The 18,920-nt window shown below is 40.4% G+C and overlaps 1 protein-coding gene across 3 annotated transcripts; it reads right to left on the bottom strand.

The window, feature by feature from the left end:
• Window positions 1-11,284: 11,284 nt before the first annotated feature.
• Window positions 11,285-18,675, bottom strand: TSPAN6 (tetraspanin 6). 3 transcript variants are annotated; one of them, XM_090263974.1, is made up of 8 exons: window positions 18,643-18,675; window positions 17,015-17,203; window positions 16,647-16,721; window positions 15,716-15,814; window positions 15,089-15,223; window positions 14,614-14,697; window positions 12,709-12,813; window positions 11,285-12,070 (listed from the first exon to the last, which is right to left on the bottom strand). In XM_090263974.1, exons 1-7 carry the CDS (start codon window positions 18,646-18,648, stop codon window positions 12,745-12,747), a joined length of 657 nt encoding a protein of 218 aa, XP_090120100.1. In that variant the 5' UTR covers window positions 18,649-18,675; the 3' UTR covers window positions 11,285-12,070; window positions 12,709-12,744. The 3 variants fall into 3 exon arrangements, with proteins under 3 accessions (XP_090120100.1, XP_090120099.1, XP_090120101.1); XM_090263973.1 differs by having other exon boundaries at window positions 18,458-18,660; XM_090263975.1 differs by lacking the exon at window positions 15,089-15,223 and having other exon boundaries at window positions 18,458-18,660.
• Window positions 18,676-18,920: the final 245 nt, after the last annotated feature.

The raw sequence follows: 18,920 nt of genomic DNA, 5'->3' as shown, positions 1-18,920 counted from the left end.
CTTGTGGACTGCGGAGAGGGGTGGAAAGTTTGGGGGTGGTAGGACATTCTTGAGGAGCACAGGCGCAGAGGCGTGCTCGTCCACTCCCCAACCCTCCCCTTGGGTCGCTAGGGTGCGCATAGGGAAGTGCCCTCATTCACTGGTCCAGGTGCGCGGGGCCACGAATCCAGGTGCCCCTCGGACACGCCCCAACAGACATAAGTTCAGTGCCACAACGGGTGCAGGGAGGGCCCAATGGACATGCAGAATATCGCGCGCAGAAACCCCTGGCCAGCTCCAGTGGACATCAGGCAGGAGCGCAGACCACTTGCTCAGGCTCTGCTCATGACTGCCCAGGCGGGTGTGGGAACGGCGGTCAGCTGCGGCGCGGGAACAGCGGGTGGCAGCGACCCACAGACTCTCACTTCCACTGTGCACAAGTGTCCGGGGCCCCGCCCTAAGAGGAGAGAGACCAACTCCCGGAGCGCAGCTCAGCAGGACTGAGTCTAGCTCTCAGGCCGCCTTGCGTGCACACAGGTGGGCGAGCGCAAAAGCACCTCGGCCGGCTTCAATAGGCACCAATCTCTCACTTCCATTGTGCCCAAGTGTCTGGGGCCCTGCCCTAAGAGGCAAGAGACCAACTCCCGGAACGCGGCTCGGCAGGCCTGAGGCAAGCGATCGGGCCGACTTGGCGAACAGGGGTGCGGGCACAAAGGTACCTCGGCTACCTCCAACAGGCGCCAAAGGAACGCGCCTTGCCGGCCACCTCGGGCGCACACCGCTGCTGGAAGGAACAGGAACCTCTGACCCGCCTCATTAGACCAGCTGTGGATGCAGAAAAGGAAGATGACACACAAACGCTGAACTGAGTAAAAACATTCCTTTTTTTATTCCTTCTTTAAAGGGAAAAGAAGAAGGAGAAGAATAAAAAACATAAAAAAAAACTATATCAGGGGTAGAAAGATGGCGGAGGAGTGAGGGGAGGCTGCACTCTCAGGCTCCCGAGACCTGTCTGTAGTTTGGACTAATTGCAGACAGAAAATCTCAGTGAAGAGCTGGACACCGGCAGAGTTGAGCTTTGGCACTGCTGGATTAGAGTAAAACCATCTGGGAACAACCTGTTTAGTGAAGATAGTGAAAGAAGAAAAAGGGACGAAACGGGATTCCTGACTGGGGTGGCTGCCCGAGCTGTGGCTGAAAGGACACAAAGGCTTTTTGGCGACCACAGGCTTCCCCAGAGGGAAGTCAGGAGGAAAGCGGATCTCTGCCCGCTGGCAGGGACAGGACTCGACCAGGCGGCATAGGCGCTGAAAGACGGGAGACAGCGTGCTGCTGAGCAAGTGAAATCCTTTTTTCTTTATAATTTTCTCTTGTGAACTACGGAGGGGGGGGGAAAGTTTGGGGGTGAAAGTACATTCTTGAGGAGCGCAGGCGCAGAGGTGCGCGCGCTCACTCCCCAACCCTCCCCTTGGGTCGCGGGCATGCATAGGGAAGTGCCATAATTCACTGGCCCAGGTGCACAAGGCCGAGTCCAGGGGCCCCTCGGACACACCCCAACAGACATAAGATCAGTGCCCAAACAGGAGCAGGGAGGGACCTCTGGATACAGACAAGACTGTGCTCAGTTGCCCCTGGCCAGCTCCAGTGGGAGCCAGGCCCGAGTGCCAGGCCCGAACGCAGAGCATTCGATCGGGCTCGGCTCGTACCTGCCCAGGCGGGTTCGGGAACGGTGGGCAGCTGTGGCGCCGGAAGAGCAGGCAACAGCGACTCACATACACTCACCCTGAGCGCTGCGCTGAGGCTACCTCCCCGGCTGCTTTGGGCAAGCAGGGGCACATGAGTGCAAAAATACCTCGCCGACATCAATAGGCACCAATCGTTCACTTCCACTGCACACGAGTGACTGGGGCCCGGCACTGGCAGGCGAGAGACCATCTCCTGGAGCACAGTACGGCAGACCTGAGGATAACTCCCTGGCCACCTTGGGAAACTCCCGGAGCGCTACGCCACAGGCCTGAGGCGGGCTCTTGGGCCACCTTTCCCACTCACAGGCGTGCCTGCAAAGACACCTTGGCTAGCTCCAACAGACACCGAAGGAACGGAAGGAACGCACAGTGCCGGGGCCCACTGCTGCAAGGAACAGCAACCTCTGACCCACCTCATTAGACCAGCTGTGGATACAGAAAAACAAGACAACACACAAAGGCTGAACTGACATCTTCACAAAGGAATTCAAGATAAAGTGGATAGAGTGACTCTCAATCAACTAGCCAGAAGGAAGATCCTAACAAAATAATCTGAAATATAACCAGACAGCATAAACAAATGATATAAAAGGTACCCCAAGAACATCAGGCTCAGGAGATCAAAGAGACTGCACCACTGAAACCCCCAGATCTACCATAAAAAATCTCATACCACAAATGTGGGAAGGCAAAGCAGACAAATCCAAATAAAAAAACAAACAAGAAGAATCCAACATGGTAAGACGCAGAAACAACCTCTCAATGAAAAGAAACGAGGAATCCCCAGAAAGAGAGGTAGATGGAATAGACATAGCCCAAATGTCAGACATGGAATTCAAAACTATGGTGGTGAAGAAGCTCAATATGCTCGAAAACCCCAAAAACAACTATGACAACCTCCAAGGAAGTTACCAACAGCTCCAAGAAAATTACAGGGAACTTGCAGAGAACTACACCAGCATAAAAAAAGACATAGAAACTATCAACAAGAACCATGAAGAAATGAAGAATGCAATCTCTGAACTAAAAAACACAGTAGAATCAGTCAAAAGCAGACTAAACGAAGCAGAGGATCGGATTAGAGAGTTAGAGGATAATGTAGGAAATAATTCTCAAACTATACAGCAAAATGTAAAAAGATTGAAAAAATATGAACAAGATGTAAGGGAATTACAGGGTAGCATGATAAGAAATAATATCAGGATCATCAGAATAAGAGAGGGAGAAGAAAAGGAGCATGGAATTGAAAAACTGATAGGAGAAACAGTGACAGAAAATTTTCCGAATCTGATGAGAGAAAAAGTTATGCAAGTCCAAGAAGCACTGAGAGTTCCAATAAAGAGGAACCCCAAAAAACCCATTCCAAGGCACATCATAGTTAAAATGGCAACATTCCAAGACAAAGAGAGAAACCTAAAAGCAGCAAGAGAAAAACAGCAAATAACTTACAAGGGATCTCCAATAACGCTATCGACCGTCTTCTCAACAGAAACATTACAAGCCAGAAGGGAATGGTCAAAAATATTTCAAGCAATGAAAAACAAAGGCCTCCAACCAAGAATACTCTACCCAGCAAGGCTCTCATTCAAAATAGAAGGTGAAATAAGGAGTTTCTCAGACAAAGGAAGACTAAAAGAATACATCTCCACAAAACCGGCATTGCAAGAGATGCTAAAGGGAATATTCTAAGAAAAAGGAAGAGAAAAAACAAAAAAAGAGTAGAGGAACAGAGATACAAAGGGAAATGAATAAATACATGTCAATAATAACCTTAAATGTAAATGGATTAAATGCTCCAATTAAAAGACATAGGGTAACGGAATGGATAAGAAAACAGGACCCACATATTTGCTGTCTACAAGAAACACACCTCAAAACAAAAGATTTACACAGACTGAAAGTAAAAAGATATAAAAAAATATTCCAAGCAAATGGACCTGAAAAAAAAGCCGTGGTGGCAGTCCTCATATAGACAAAACGGATTTCAAAGCAAGGGCAATAAAAAGAGAAAAAGAAGGACATTTCATAATACTTAAAGGAACAATCCATCAAGAAGATATAGCACTGATAAACATATATGCACCCAACATAGGAGCACCCAAATACATAAAGAAAATACTAGAGGACCACAAGAAGGATATTAACAACAACACACTCATACTAGGGGATTTCAACACTCCATTATCAACAATAGACAGATCATCCAAGCAAAGAAACACCAAAGATATACAGGCTTTGAACAACACACTAAACCACATGGACTTAAATGATATATATAGAACTTTTCACCCCAAAGAAGCAAAATATACATTCTTTTCAAAGGCACATGGGACATTTTCAAAGATAGACCACATAATAGGACACAAAACAAGCCTCAAAAAATTCAAGAAAATCGAAATCATATCAAGCATCTTTTCAGACCACAATGCCTTGAAACTAAAAATTAACCTCAGAGAAAAAAATCAAAGACACCCAAACTCATGGAGAATGAATAACACGCTATTAAATAACGAATGGGTTAACAATGACATCAAAGAGGAAATCAAGAAATTTCTAGAAACTAATGACAATGAACACACAACAGCCCAAAACTTATGGGACACAGCAAAAGCAGTCCTAAGAGGGAAGTTCATAGCAATACAGGCATATCTGAAAAGGCTAGAAGAATTTCAAATAAAAAACCTAACCATAAAGCTACAAGAACTAGAACAGCAATAACAAACAAAGCCTAGGGCAAAAAGAAGAAAGGAAATCATCAAAGCAGAATTAAACGACATAGAAACTAAACGAACAATCCAAAAAATCAACAAAACTATGAGCTGGTTCTTTGAAAAAATAAACAAAATTGACAAGCCTCTAGCCCGGCTCATCAGGGAAAAAAGAGAGAAGACCCAAATAAACAAAATCAGAAATGAAAGAGGGGAAATCACGACTGATACCTCAGAAATACAAACAATTATAAGAAATTACTACAAACAACTCTATGGCAAGAAATTTGACAACCTAGTAGAAATGGACAGATTTCTAGAAACATATAACCTTCCAAAACTGAATCAAGAAGTAGAAAGTCTCAGCAGACCAATAACAAAGAAGGAAATTGAAACAGTAATCCAAAATCTCCCTGCACACAAAAGCCCTGGACCGGATGGCTTCACAGGCAAATTTTACAAAACGTCCAGGGAAGAACTAACTCCTACCCTCCTCAAACTATTCTAAAAAATTCAAGAAGAGGGAAAAATCCCAAACTCTTTCTATGAAGCCAGTATTACCCTAATCCCAAAACCAGGTCAAGACACAGCAAAGAAAGAAAACTACAGGCCAATATCACTGATGAACATCGATGTTAAAATCCTCAATAAAATTTTGGCAAACAGGATCCAGCAATACATCAAAAAGATCATACACCACGATCAAGTGGGATTCATCCCAGGGATGCAAGGATGGTTTAATATTCGCAAATAAATAAATATAACACATCACCTAAACAAAATGAAAGACAAAAATCACATCATGATATCTATAGATTCAGAAAAAGCATTTGATAAAGTACCACACCCATTTATGATGAAAACACTCAGCAAAATGGGAATAGAGGGAGCATACCTTAACATCATTAAGGCTATATATGAGAAGCCTGAAGCCAACATCATACTCAATGGACAAAAACTGAAAACATTCCCCCTGAAATCAGGAAGTAGACAAGGCTGTCCACTCTCCCCTCTTCTATTCAACATAGTGATGGAAGTCCTAGCCACAGCAATCAGACAAGAAAAATAAATAAAAGGCATCCAAATTGGGAAAGAAGAAGTAAAACTATCACTATTTGCAGACGACATGATAGTATACCTAGAAAACCCTATAAACTCCACTAAAAGACTACTCGATATAATAAATGAATTTGGCAAAATAGCAGGGTACAAAATAAATATACAGAAATCTAAGGCATTTCTGTACACCAACCATAAAATATCAGAGACAGAGGCCAAAAAGAAAATACCATTTACTATAGCAAGAAGCAAAATAAAGTACCTAGGAATGAACTTAACCAAAGAGATAAAAGACCTGTACTCTGCAAATTATATAACATTGAAGAAAGAAATTATGGAAGATACAAATAAATGGAAGCAAATACCATGTTCTTGGATGGGAAGAATCAACATCATCAAAATGGCCATACTACCCAAAGCAATTTACAGATTCAATGCAATTCCTATTAAAATACCAATGACATATTTCAAAGACCTAGAACAAATACTCCATAAATTCATATGGAACCAAAACAGACCCTGAATACCAAAAGCAATCTTGAGACAGAAGAACACAGCAGGAGGAATCACAACACCAGATATCAAACAATACTACAAAGCCACTGTGATCAAAACAGTCTGGTACTGACATAAGAACAGACATACAGATCAGTGGAACAGAATAGAGTCCAGAAATAAACCCAGGCCTCTATGGTCAACTAATATTTGATAAAGGAGGAAGGAACATAAAATGGAGTGAGAAGAGTCTCTTTAACAAATGGTGCTGGGAGAACTGGATAGGAACTTGAAAAAAAAAAACTTAGACCACCAACTTACACCACACACAAGAATAAACTCAAGATGGATCAAAGACTTAAATGTGAGCCATAACACCATAAAAGTCCTAGAGGAAAACATAGGCAGGAAAATTTCAGATATCTCACGTAACAATATCTTCACAAATACACCTCCTAAGGTAAGAGAAATAAAGGAAAAAATAAACAAATGGGACTACATCAAACTAAAGAGTTTCTACTCAGCAAAAGAAAACATCAGTAAGATGAAAAGGAAACCAACCATATGGGAAAACATATTTGCCAATGATATCTCAGACAGAGGATTGATCTCTAAAATATATAAAGAGCTTATACGACTCAACATCAAGAAAACAAACAACCCAATTAAAAAATGGGCAAAGGACCTGAACAAACACTTCTCTGAAGAGGACATACAGAAGGTCCATAGACACATGAAAAAATGCTCAACATCATTAGCCATCAGGGAGATGCAAATAAAAACCACAATGAAATACCACTTTATAGCAGTCAGAATGGCCATCATCAACAAAACAACAAACAACAAGTGCTGGTGAGGATGTGGAGAAACAGGAACCCTACTGCACTGTTGGTGGGAATGCAGACTGGTGTAACCACTATGGAAAAGAGTATGGAATTACCTCAAAAAACTAAAAATGGAACTGCCTTTTGAACCAGTGATTCCACTGCTAGGACTATAACCGAAAAATCCTAAAACACTAATTCAAAAGAACTTATGTACCCCTATGTTCATAGCAGCACTGTTTACAATAGCTAAGTGCTGGAAAGAACCTAAATGCCCATCTGTCGATGAGTGGATCAAAAAACTGTGGTACATTTACACAATGGAATACTATGTAGCAGAAAGAAAGAAGGAACTCCTGCCATTTGCGACAACATGGATGGAACTAGAGAGAATCATTTTTAGTGAAATAAGCCAGGCAAAGAAAGAAAAATACCATATGATATCACCTAATACAGGAAACTAAAAAACAACACAAACCAACAAACTAAATAGGACAAAGAGCAGAATAGCAGTCAATAGGGGGGAGGGGCGAGGGAAAGAAGGGGGATAAGGAAGGGAAGGGTCTAGTCAAAGAATGTGTATAAGTGACTCATGGACATGGACAATGGGAAGAGATATGATTATGGGAGAAGGGGTGGGCTGGGTGGGGGAGAGAAATCGGGGAAAAATGGGACAGCTGTAATTGAAAAACCAAAAATAAAAAACGATAAAAAAAAAAGAGATGCTGACGGGAAAAAAAAAAGAGAAACTTTGCAAACAAGAAGGGGCTGGAAATAAGTATTCAAAGTGATGAACAGCAAGCACCTACAGCTAAGATTATTCTATCCAGCAAAGCTTTCATTTAGAATGGAAGGGCAGATAAAGTGCTTACCCGACAAGGCAAAGCTAAAGGAGTTCATCATCACCAAGCCATTATTATATGAAATGTTAAAAGGACTTATTTAAGAAAAAGAAGATCAAAACTATGAACATTAAAATAACGAACTCACAACTATCAACAACTGAATCTAAAAAACAAAAACAAACTAATCCAACAACCAGAATAGGGACAGAATTATAGATATGGGGATCATTTGGAAGGTTATCAACTGGGCAAAGGACCTGAACAGGCACTTCTCCCAGGAGGGCAAACAGAGCGCCCATAGGCATATGAAAGGATGCTCATCACCACTAGCCATTAGAGAGTTGTAAATTAAAACCACAATGAGATACCACCTAACACCCATCAGAATGGTCATTATTAACAAATCAATAAGCAAGTGCTGGCAAGAATGTGGAGAAAAGGGAACCGTGGTGCACTGTTTGTGGGAATGCAGAGTGGTGCAGCCACTGTGGAAAAAAGTATGGAATCCACTCAAAAAGCTGAAAATGTAACTGCCTTTTGAATCTTGAATCACCAATTGAAAAGAACCTATGCATCCCTATGTTCATAGCAGCATTATTTACAATAGTCAAGTGCTGAAAACAGCCTAAGAGCCCATCAGTAAATGATTAGATCAGAAAGCTGGTACATTTACACAATGGAATACTACACAGCAGAAAGGAGGATCTATTTTTTGTGACAGCATGGATGGAACTGGAGAATATTATGCTAAGTGAAATAAGCCAGTCAGTGAAAGACAAATACAATATGACCTCATGTAATAAACAAAATAAACTAATGAGCAAATTAGAACCAGAGGCATGGAAATATGCAACAGACTGACAGTGACCAGAGGGGATGAGTGAGGAGGATAATGGGGTAAAGAAGGGGAGGAGTCTAGTCAAGGAACATGTATAAATGACCCATGGACAAGGGCAACAGGGTGGAAATGGACTGTGGGAGCAGTGGGGTTGGTGGAGCAATGGAGAGCAATGGAGAAAAAATTGGGAAAACTGTAATAGAACAATAAAAATAAAAATCCAGAATTCACTTTTCATAACAAAGCATGTAAAGTGTTCGGGCTGTGGAAATGGAACGACAGTTGGAAATACTTGCTAGAGAATGCAGGCTGCAATAGCATCCAGTAGAAGAAATGCAGCACAAAAACAGGATTACCACATACAATTGGGTTGGTGGTGCTCTGCCCAGTGCTGAGGGATTCCACTGAATGCTGTGTTCTCCACAAAGATTCACTCTGGGGTTATGCAGCCCACTACCTGTGGGGATACGTGCAGCAAGGAGTTCTGTCACAGTCCTGAACTCCAGCTGAGGCTTGGCCAATATAGCAAAATTAATCTGGACAACTCCTTTCCCTTCCAGTTTTGTGTTTCCATTATAAAATAACTGTGAATGCTGGCTTTTAAAATTCTATATTTTTAAACTTGCACTAAACAATAGTTTTAGAGGAAAAAATGGGAAAAGAACATGGTTAGCTATTGTCCTTTGTCAGTTTATAGAATAATAAATAAAAAACTAACTAAAAAATAAATAAGTAAATACATCAACCCACCTTAAGGGTGATGTGTGGTTCTTTTGTTTCTACTTCCTGTGTTTACATTTTTTTTTTATAATGAAAGAAAACTTTTAACTTACAATAAACTACATAAAGAAAACTTTAAAAGGTTTTTCTAGGTCATCCTAGTGAAAACTACCTACTGGAAAATTGCTGATTATCCTTTAAACATTTTCTTTAGCTTCATAATTCTGTCAACCAACTGATGGTCCTTGGCGGCAATTCAATGCCAATAGGAAACCCAGTTGAGTTGTGGTGAATAGGGAAACTTTATTCAGTGCGAACAATTCAATTGTGATACAGCAAGGCCAGCAGGACTTTGGAAGAGCTCAATAGTGTTATAGCTCAATTACAAAACAGCACAGCTATGAAACAACATGACTGTAAGGCGGCTGTGGGACAAGTTAGCCCTGGGGCACGGTGGCCCTGGGTTAAGGTTTCTCTCCAGCTAGACTGTTGTTTGCTTTGTTCAGCTACACTTTGCGTTGGTCTGCAACTGTTTCATCACTTTACCTTATGTCAGAATGCACTTCTGTCAAATGTTTTAATGAATAATATCCTCTTTCTGCAGTAACTCCAAGCACTTAAAAACATGTACTTGAAAGTTATTATTCATCTTATTTAACAAGTAGTTTTTGTCCATTTTATAACTGTGATTTCCTCATCCCCCTTACCATCAAGGACTATGAGGATGTCTAGCAATCAGAGATGAGCTAGGTTCTAAAAGATGTACAAAGAAACCCAAAACCAAAGAAAGAATTGCCCTGCTTATACTCAAGTTTTAATAGTTTTCTTATTACCCTGAAGGTAATTGTTAACTCTGTCCAACCTTTTAAGATTTTATTCATTTATTTTCAGAGAGAGGAAGGGAGGGAGAAAGAGAGAGAAATATCAATGTGAGAAACATCAGTTGTCAGCCCCAACCAGGGACCTGGCCCGCAACCCAGGCATGTGTCCTGACTGGGAATTGAACCAGCGACCTTTTGGTTCACAGGCCAGCACTCAATCCACTGAGCCACACCAACCAGGACTAACTCTATTCAACTTCTTAATGCAAACTATACAATAAAAAAGTCTGGTCTCTGGGAGAATGCTTAGAATTTGCTATTTCATAATAAGGAATGTAATCCTTTCACAGGGAATAGGTTTTTGTAAATGGCGATATTATTTGTGTTGTTTTATTATTTTTTATTACGCTATTGGAGTGACATTGGTTAATATATAGGGTTCAAGTAGAATATCATGATAAGTGAAATAAGTCAGACAGAAAACATTAAGAACCATATAATTTCACTCATATATGGGACATAAAACTAAAAGCAACAAATGAACAAACAAAAACTCATAGAAACAGACAACAGTATGGACTTTTAAAAATCCTTACCTGAGGATATGTTTATTGATTTTAGAAAGAAAGGGAAAGAGACAGAGAGAAACATCTCTCTGTTGCCTACTGTACATGCTCCCACCAGGGATCAACCTTGCAACCTAAGTATGTGTCCTGACTGGGAATTGAACCTGTAACCTTTTGGTGTACAGGACAACATGCCAACCAAATGAGCCACCCAGCCACGGCTGGATATTAATTTTCTTAAGTGACAGAGTCTATATCTCAATATCACAGTTGATATCTAAAATCGTACTCCCAAGTAGAAATATGGGGCTTAGCTTCCTCAGTGGAAAACAACCAAATTTTCTTTTTTTAGAAAATATGTATTTATTTATTCCAGAGAGAGAGGAAGGGAGAGAAGGAGAGGGAGAGGGAGAGGGAGAGGGAGAGGGAGAGAGAGAGAGAGAGAGAGAGGGATGTGAGAGAAACATGGACCAGTTGCCTCCCACACACCAAACTCGCAACCTAGGCATGTGTCCTGACTGGTAACCAAACCTGCAACCTTTCAGTTTATGGAATGATGCTCCAACCAACTAAGCCACACCAGCCCAGGCTTTAGCAGATTTTCTAAAAGTGAATTTAAGCACAATGATTTTAGAGGAAAACAATATTTATTGTGTAAAAGTTTTATATTTATTAATCAAAGGCACAAACCAAAACTAAATTTAATAAAGTTGACCACAATATTGACAATTAAGTCACATCAACCTGGTAAGGAAATATCAGCTAAATAAAGCTAAGGAAGATGAGTTGCTTTAGATTTCTCAGGAAAACACAGTAATTCCAACATCATTAATTAGAACCTTTCAAATGATAGAAGTATAAACATTAGCATAAAAACCTTAACTTGGAGGCAAAGAAATGTAAACTGTAAGTATGCTATTATTTGATATGGCACAGACTACTGATAGTGCTCTTTAGTCTTGGGTACTTTAGGTTAGAGACCCTTACCACTATCTGGCAAGTCTGATCGGTTCCAACCAACTTCTGGCCAGAATTAAATTACACAATGTCACTCTCTAACAGCAGAACAGAGAGAGAGTAATCAAAACATTTTAACTTCTTGATGTAAATTATGCAATCAAACCACATGACCTTAACTGGGAAGGGGCTAGTTTGAAGGGGGTCAATTTCCCATTTTATTAACAGTACAGCAAAATAGAAAACCCAAAGTGCCTTTCAAAACCCCTACATTGAGAAAAATAAAAACCAAGAACACAACATTATTTCATTTACAATTTACTAGCTCTTGCAGTGTTTCAGATTGATAAGGAAGTTTCAATGATCTTACATGAATAGGACAAAAGATAGATTTATAACATATTGAACAAATGTCTAGATTGAATCAGACTATTGGTAGTTTTTCAGTCTATGGGTAATGAGTCAGTTTCCAAGCAGGAGATCTAGTAGTTCAAAGTAGGGAAAATAAATGTCCTAAAATTAAAGAAAAAAAGTTAATTTACTTGTAACCCAAATTTCAATATCTGTATTCACTTGCACACATTCTAATCTATTCTACTAATGAAGACCTTCATGTATTCCCAGTCAGAGTCTCAATTAAAACATGAAGGGTGCCCTATGGATTAATTCAGCCAGCAACAGTCCTCACATTTTACCACTCAAAATACTGAAGTCATCGAAATACATGTTTCTCCCAAATCTGGTTCTTGTTTAGGCTGGATGAGTTTATGGCTCTAATAATAGTCCACTAGACAACTGTGATTATGAGAACTAGGTCAAAGACTAGTGGTAGTGCCACTATTGGTCAAGAGCAGAGTATAATTACCAAGGAACCCCATTTCTCTTCACTCTAGGTTCAAATTTGTTAGATAGTGGACCACTTAGGATCTTTAGGCTATACATGTGTAGGTCAACCCAGAGAGGCTCTTCTGTCCTTTTTGGCCATGCCTTGTATTTAGAGACCTGAGCTGCCTATGTGGGGCTAACATAGTACCAATAAGATTTGAAGGCACTACTGGACAAGACCTTATGGCAAACTTACTACATCCATCACATACATTGGCTGAAGCAAACACAACGACTGACAGAGCTGAGGACCAAAATGAACATACCTTAAAGTAAGAGTGGAGTAAGCCGTGTAATGTTGGTTACACTATCTCATACTGGTTATTTGTTATAGCGTGAGAGAGGCAGTACGCAAGAAAGATTCCAATGAGCTAGAAATAAAATATAAGCTAAATTAAATGCATGTACCAAAGAGCTTAAAGACCTCAGAGTATAGGTGTAGTCTCCTCCACTTCTAATTCACTAATGATTTCCTTCCTGAAGTTTTACTAGACAGCTATGTTTGCTATACTGCAGCACCTAGATCACATTTAAACAATGTAAGTGCAGTTTTACTACTACTGTGACCTGGAATTGCACAACTGTCACTAACAAGTCACTCAAGGAAAATTCTGTCACAAATTTAAGGAAACTTTTCTTACTCTTACTCTCAGTTATGAGAACAAAAATGGTATGGCTTAGAAAAAGTGCTTTATCAAGTAAAATCTCTATCTGTGAAGAGTCTAGAAAGTGCTGCAATGCTGGCAATGTTCTATAATACCTCTCCTGTCCAATATGGTTGCCATTAACCAACTGTGGCTTTTCAACACTTCAAATAGAGCTTAGAGTAACTAAGGAAACAAATTTTAAATTTCATTTAATAATTAGAACCTTTCAAAGGTAACCACCAGTGGCTATTTTACCAGACAGTGCAGATTCAGACATAGCTATGCCTGCTATTTTAGAAATATATTAAAATTAGACTTTATCAAAATGCTTTTAGTCTTATCTTCACAATGTTTAATAGGAAAAGCTCTATTCCCTAAAAATAGTCTAAAACCACAATACAGACTTTTCAGGCTACACTGAGACATAGCAAACTGAAGAAATACAATTTGATCCACAACATACATAGCATCTACCCAAAATAATAGGCATATATTGAGTGTGGGGTTATATGACTAAATTTTAATAGGTTGGGGCTTATATGCAACTCATCAGGCAGTTGCAGCTCACGAAGAAAAAGATTCTATTAATGTTTTAGAAACTTGACTGACTGTAGAGCCAAGCAAATTCCCCATCTATCTCATGTTTTATTTAATGAACTGTGATGTTGGAAAATTGCTATAACTAAGAGGGTGTTGGGTCTTTCTACAGCTAACTGCTTTCAAAAGACATATACTGCTAGAAGTTAATTTTAAGCCTTGCTTTTTGTAGTTTTAAGGCATGACTGGCCATGGTAAAAAGAATAGGTTAAATGGGAATAAAAACCTAGAAAACTCCATAGTTGAGGAAAACAATGTGGAAAAATATGGGATCCAAGACATCAAAAACTTGAAATGAAAACAGAAAAATATTCCCTTTTGAATAAGCTAAATAAAGACCAAATCACAAATGATTTACTATATGTTTCATATATAAAAGTACAGGATTCCCTCACTTATCATGGGTATTATGTTCTAGACCTCCCCCAACAATAGGTGAAAATCCATGAAGTAGGAACCTTACATTTATTTTAGTATTTATATATATTTTAAGGCTTATAAACCCTTCCCACACACTTATAAACCATTCCCAGTCCTTTATTAACCTTTCCCACTCCCAATTAACCTTTTCCACACTTTTATAAACATTACTTATGTTCTTAAACATATTCTACACTCTTAAACCTATGTAACTTTAACAGCATACATATACAGTACCACAAAATCCCACAATATAGCAAAAAATCCGCGATAAATAATTAAATATAATATTTTTTAAACCCGCGATACAGTGAGACCGCAATATAGAGAGGGACTACTGTATTTCTATACTGTGATGCGCAACTGAGAGTTCTGTGAAAATGTAACTTCTTTGAAAATGCCCATACTATCCAGGTCCCTGAACCAAATCTTAAAGTCTTCAAAGAGGAAATCTTCTAGCTGACATCTATAAGAGTAATGAAATATTTCCTAACTGCAAGGACTTACCTGAAAGCAAGCAACTCCAAAGGAAATTCCGGCAACAACTCCCATATCTGATTCTATAATGGTCATAACCTTTATAAAACAACCCTAATGGGGGAGGAAAAATAAACATTAAAGTACAGCACAAGCAATAATATCTGGATCATACATCTCTGCATAAAGATGAGCTTTAGCTATGCTAGCCTTTGCCATTTTATTAAAATCTACTTTCATGTAACAAATCCTATATCCTTTACAGCAGAGATGTTTTGACAGAAGTTTGAGGAACAGAAGTTTCACCTTTTAGATTACACATTTAAAAGTGTTTCTTGCTAGTTGTTATGAACTCAAGTCAAAATTTTCTGAGTTTCAGTTTCCTAATTTACTTAATGAGAATAATACTTGTCCTAGTTCAGATTATGTGTATTGACTAAGAATTAAAAATTGAGTCAACTCTGTATTCAATTAATATCTTCAAAAAATTTTAAAGGCTCCTTACTTCATTGTTTACTTTATCGACATCTTTCTGAGGAGTACAGTCTTCAAGTTTACAGCAGCTCTTGGGATATCCTTTTTCTAAGTAATAATTAGTGTCCTTCCAATCTCTAAAGTCAGTGGCACCACAACAATGCAACTGAAAAATCCCAACAAAAACATTGATACTTCATATCACAACTTCATAGTCAAACATTTAACCTATCACCTTAGATTACAATTTGTATTCAAAACATTTATTATATTTAATGATATTTTGTGTGGCTGTCCTCAATTGGCATTATAATTCAAAAGATGAGCACTTGTTTCAGACTCCAAATGTTTCTAACATTTTTGGACTGGCCTTATTTTCCTGCTATCATTGGTGATAACAGAACTTGGTCCACGATGTCAGCGGGGAGTGAAGAGTTGCACATGTGAGGAGAATGGCTGGGAGAAAATGAATATGTCCCTTAGTATCATCATCCTCTTCTTTCCTGGCACATGTCTCCATTTTCTCCTATTCTAAGATTATAATGAGAGTATAGAACAAGTGGACAAGACCTACTAGCCAGGTCCCTATCCTCTTCTCTGAGTGGATAGGGAATGTGTTAGTTACCCTTTGGTGAAGCCACCACCTATGACCACTTACCGTGTTTTGAATCTTGTCTACTGCATCACTTCTATAATCTCCTGTAGTGTTATACTGCTTTAAAGCTTTTTCATAATTATTCTTAAAGTTGTTTTTAATCTACAGCAAAGAAACACAAGGCCAGTAAACAAAGACTCTAGAAAAGTTCTTTTGATTTCTAGGTCAAATAAGAAATTCCTACACCTGACCAATGGCCATATCTTTGACAGCAGCAATATGCATGGTAATTAACTTCTGTGGTCCACCCCTGTCCTACAAGGGATATAGTTCAGCTAAGTGCACTGCTAAGCAAAACACTGCAATAAAAGATGATAACCACTACAAGTCCAAAGTGCTATGGGAGCATGTATTTAATCAGTGGCAGCTCTGTACTGTTGTATCCCCCACCCCCCAATCTCTATCAACTTTAAACAGTATAAATTGGATGCTTACGGAATTTTTAAGCTATAAAACCTTACTTTGGGAGACTGCACTGCCACTTTGTGAAACACTCTCATTGATGAGCCTTCACTACTCACTGAATCATTTCCTAACTTCAGGTTTAACAAGTAGAACCCTGATTTCTAATTCAATATTAATATTTTCATGGACTGAATTAAGTGTATCTAATCTTTTCTAACTGGGTGTGCTTTAAATAACTTCCTATCAAACTTATATATTGTACTATCTCCACCTTAATAGGTACTTATACACAGAAAAATGACTACAAATACATATATTTATGGGTAGCTTTAACTCTGTTCTGGTAATTGTTAGTCTTCACAATTTTCTACATTTTCTTTTATATCAAAAGTGGGCTAAAAATTTTACAAGAAAGCCATTACAGGTTGCAAAATAAAGCTTTAAACACAGCTCTAGTTATTTTTAAATTGGTAAAAGCTGTCTTTAACTCTGTGACTTAATCCATTTTATCTCCCAAACTCAGGCTTACCTCATGTCTGAAAACAAAACCTATGATGGCAGCGACCAGTTCAACCAAAAAAATGAGAGTTAGAAACATTGCATACTGCAGGATAAAAAGAAAGTCCAAGTCAGCATAAATAAGATCCATCACAGCTGCAAAGGGAGTCAAAGGGGAAAAAATGATCGGTTCAATCAGTGTGTTTTTTTGTTGAAAAGGGCAGTGCAAGTACAATAAAAGTGGTAATTGGGAGCTGAACTATTACTTGGTAAGTTTTCATAAGAAACAAGAAAAATCTTAAAAGACATGGCCAGTTCCAAGAAACAAAGCCTACAAGATATGTGTAAAATTTTTCAGGACGCATGAATCAGTTTTAAGGAAAATATGGAAGGACTCACCAGTTTTAGCATCCAGGCAGAAGCACGGCAGGTAGCAAAACAACCAAAGGTGCCCAATAGAATGATGACAATGCCAGTGCCAATGAGCACGAAGGGAACATTGGTGGCCTTCTCATTTAAAAGAGAAAAATAGTTCTCCAGGCTCACCTTGCCCCAAATGCCAATGGCAAGAAGGATAACACCAGTGATCTACGTGGGAAATCAGAGAACATAGTTACACTGTATATTCAAACCACAGACCACTAGGTATTTAAAAAACAATAGGTGTGACAAATGATTTAGCAGTCTGTGGCTACAGAAATGTGTCTGCGATATGGCAGACAAGGTGGAGCATAGAGAGGGATAGAAAGAGTAGCTACATAGGACAGGCTTTGATAAACCCACACGCTGGATCATGAGGTAGCCCAGGTAACCAGAGTGAAGCCAGGGGGCAACTAGAGAAGGCACCTTAATAAAATACTTAAACTTCAACTGTTTTTTTGTGTAAACACAAGCCCACAGCATATTTGCCCTAGGGATCAAAAGTTTGTTAACTGTTTTACTGATGCTGTAGGAAAACCTTCCTGGAGGGAAAAAAAAAAAAGGTTTTATGAATTCCAGAAACTTTCCCCTTCTCCGAGTTCAGAGATGAACAGAAAGTGATAGTACAGTACACAAAAGCAAGCCCGAGGTCACACTGGCGGGAGTGAGGGAATTAACCTACTTATCTGTGAAATGCACCCCTCTTTATGAAGGGGGGAAAGAGAGAGAGAGAGAGAAGAGAGAGGAGAGAGGAGAGAGAGAGAGGAAAGAGAGAGGGGAGAGAGAGGAGAGAGAGAGGAGAGGAGAGGAGAGGAGAGGAGAGGAGAGGAGAGGAGAGACAGAGAGAGGAGAGAGAAAGGAGAGGAGAGAGAGGAGAGAGAGGGAGGGGAGAGAGGAGAGAGGCGGGGAAGAGAGAGGAGAGAGAAAGGAGAGGAGAGAGAGGAGAGAGAGGGAGGGGAGAGAGGAGAGAGGCGGGGAAGAGAGAGGAGAGAGAGAGGGAGGAGAGAGATGAGAGATGAGAGAGAGAGAGAGGAGAGAGAGGAGAGACAGACAGAAAGAGGAGAGAGAGGGGAGAGAGAGAGACTATTTTGCAATCAAGCCCTCAGAGTGGCTAGGTCAGCCCTGCTTGGCCAATGGTCCGAGGAAACCTGCGTACTCTGGGGGGTTAAATCCCTTCCTCGCACCCCCACCCGGCCCCGCATCAAATTCGAATGCTAGGCACGTCTGGGTCCCAGTTCAGCCTACCGACCGCCGTCGTCCTGCACCCCGACCCTGGCGCGGACGAGAAGCCCGAGTTCGAGCCCCAGCAGCTCATCGCCAGCGCTCGAGTCCCACAACAACCTCCGCTCAAACCTCTCCATTCTGTGCCTCCCAGCCCAAGCCCAGGATCCCCTCCAGTCCCAGAGTGCCTCCGTCTCTCACCCAGAAGATGAAAGTGTAGATCAGGAGGACGCTCTTGAAACAAGTAATGACTGGTTTAGTCTGCAGCCTCCGAGACGGGGACGCCATAACTAGCCCAGGACCCTGCCCCGCCGCACAGGGTGATCAGAACAGAGAGAGCGAGGAGCGGAGTCCCCGAGCTTCCCCGGAAACTGCCGAAAACTTACGAGCATCCACAACTGAGAAGAGCCGGAAACAACTGTTGAGTTTTCTAGAGGGTGGAGTCCGGGAGGCTGTCCGGAAAGTGACGACAATTTCCGAGCGGCCCTTGCCGAAGGCTACTGGAAATTATGTATGAAGGTTGTAGTGTTGGGAATTTCTTCAATCTTTCATTGGCCCTTACTTCCTTTTTTTACTGAGAATCTTTCCCGCCGCCTGCCTGTCCTCTGCCTTTACAAGTTCACATTGTTTCTATCACCGGCAGCACCCGTGCTCTGAGATTCGG

The sequence above is a fragment of the Furipterus horrens genome, unplaced genomic scaffold (genome assembly GCF_987537825.1).
Source record: "Furipterus horrens unplaced genomic scaffold, mFurHor1.1.pri manual_scaffold_17, whole genome shotgun sequence".
In the NCBI taxonomy this organism is placed as follows: Eukaryota; Metazoa; Chordata; class Mammalia; order Chiroptera; family Furipteridae; genus Furipterus; species Furipterus horrens.
Note: the sequence above shows the minus strand (reverse complement) of the source record. Positions and strands in the feature narration are given on the sequence as shown.

Coding starts and splice junctions, on each gene's coding strand:
- TSPAN6 (XM_090263973.1), bottom strand. CDS start 18,544: ATGGCGTCCCCGTCTCGGAGGCTGCAGACTAAACCAGTCATTACTTGT. Junction 17,204..18,457: donor TCTACACTTTCATCTTCTGG/GTGAGAGACGGA, acceptor TTTCCCACGTAG/ATCACTGGTGTTATCCTTCT. Junction 12,814..14,613: donor TTGGAGTTGCTTGCTTTCAG/GTAAGTCCTTGC, acceptor TTTTATTTCTAG/CTCATTGGAATCTTTCTTGC.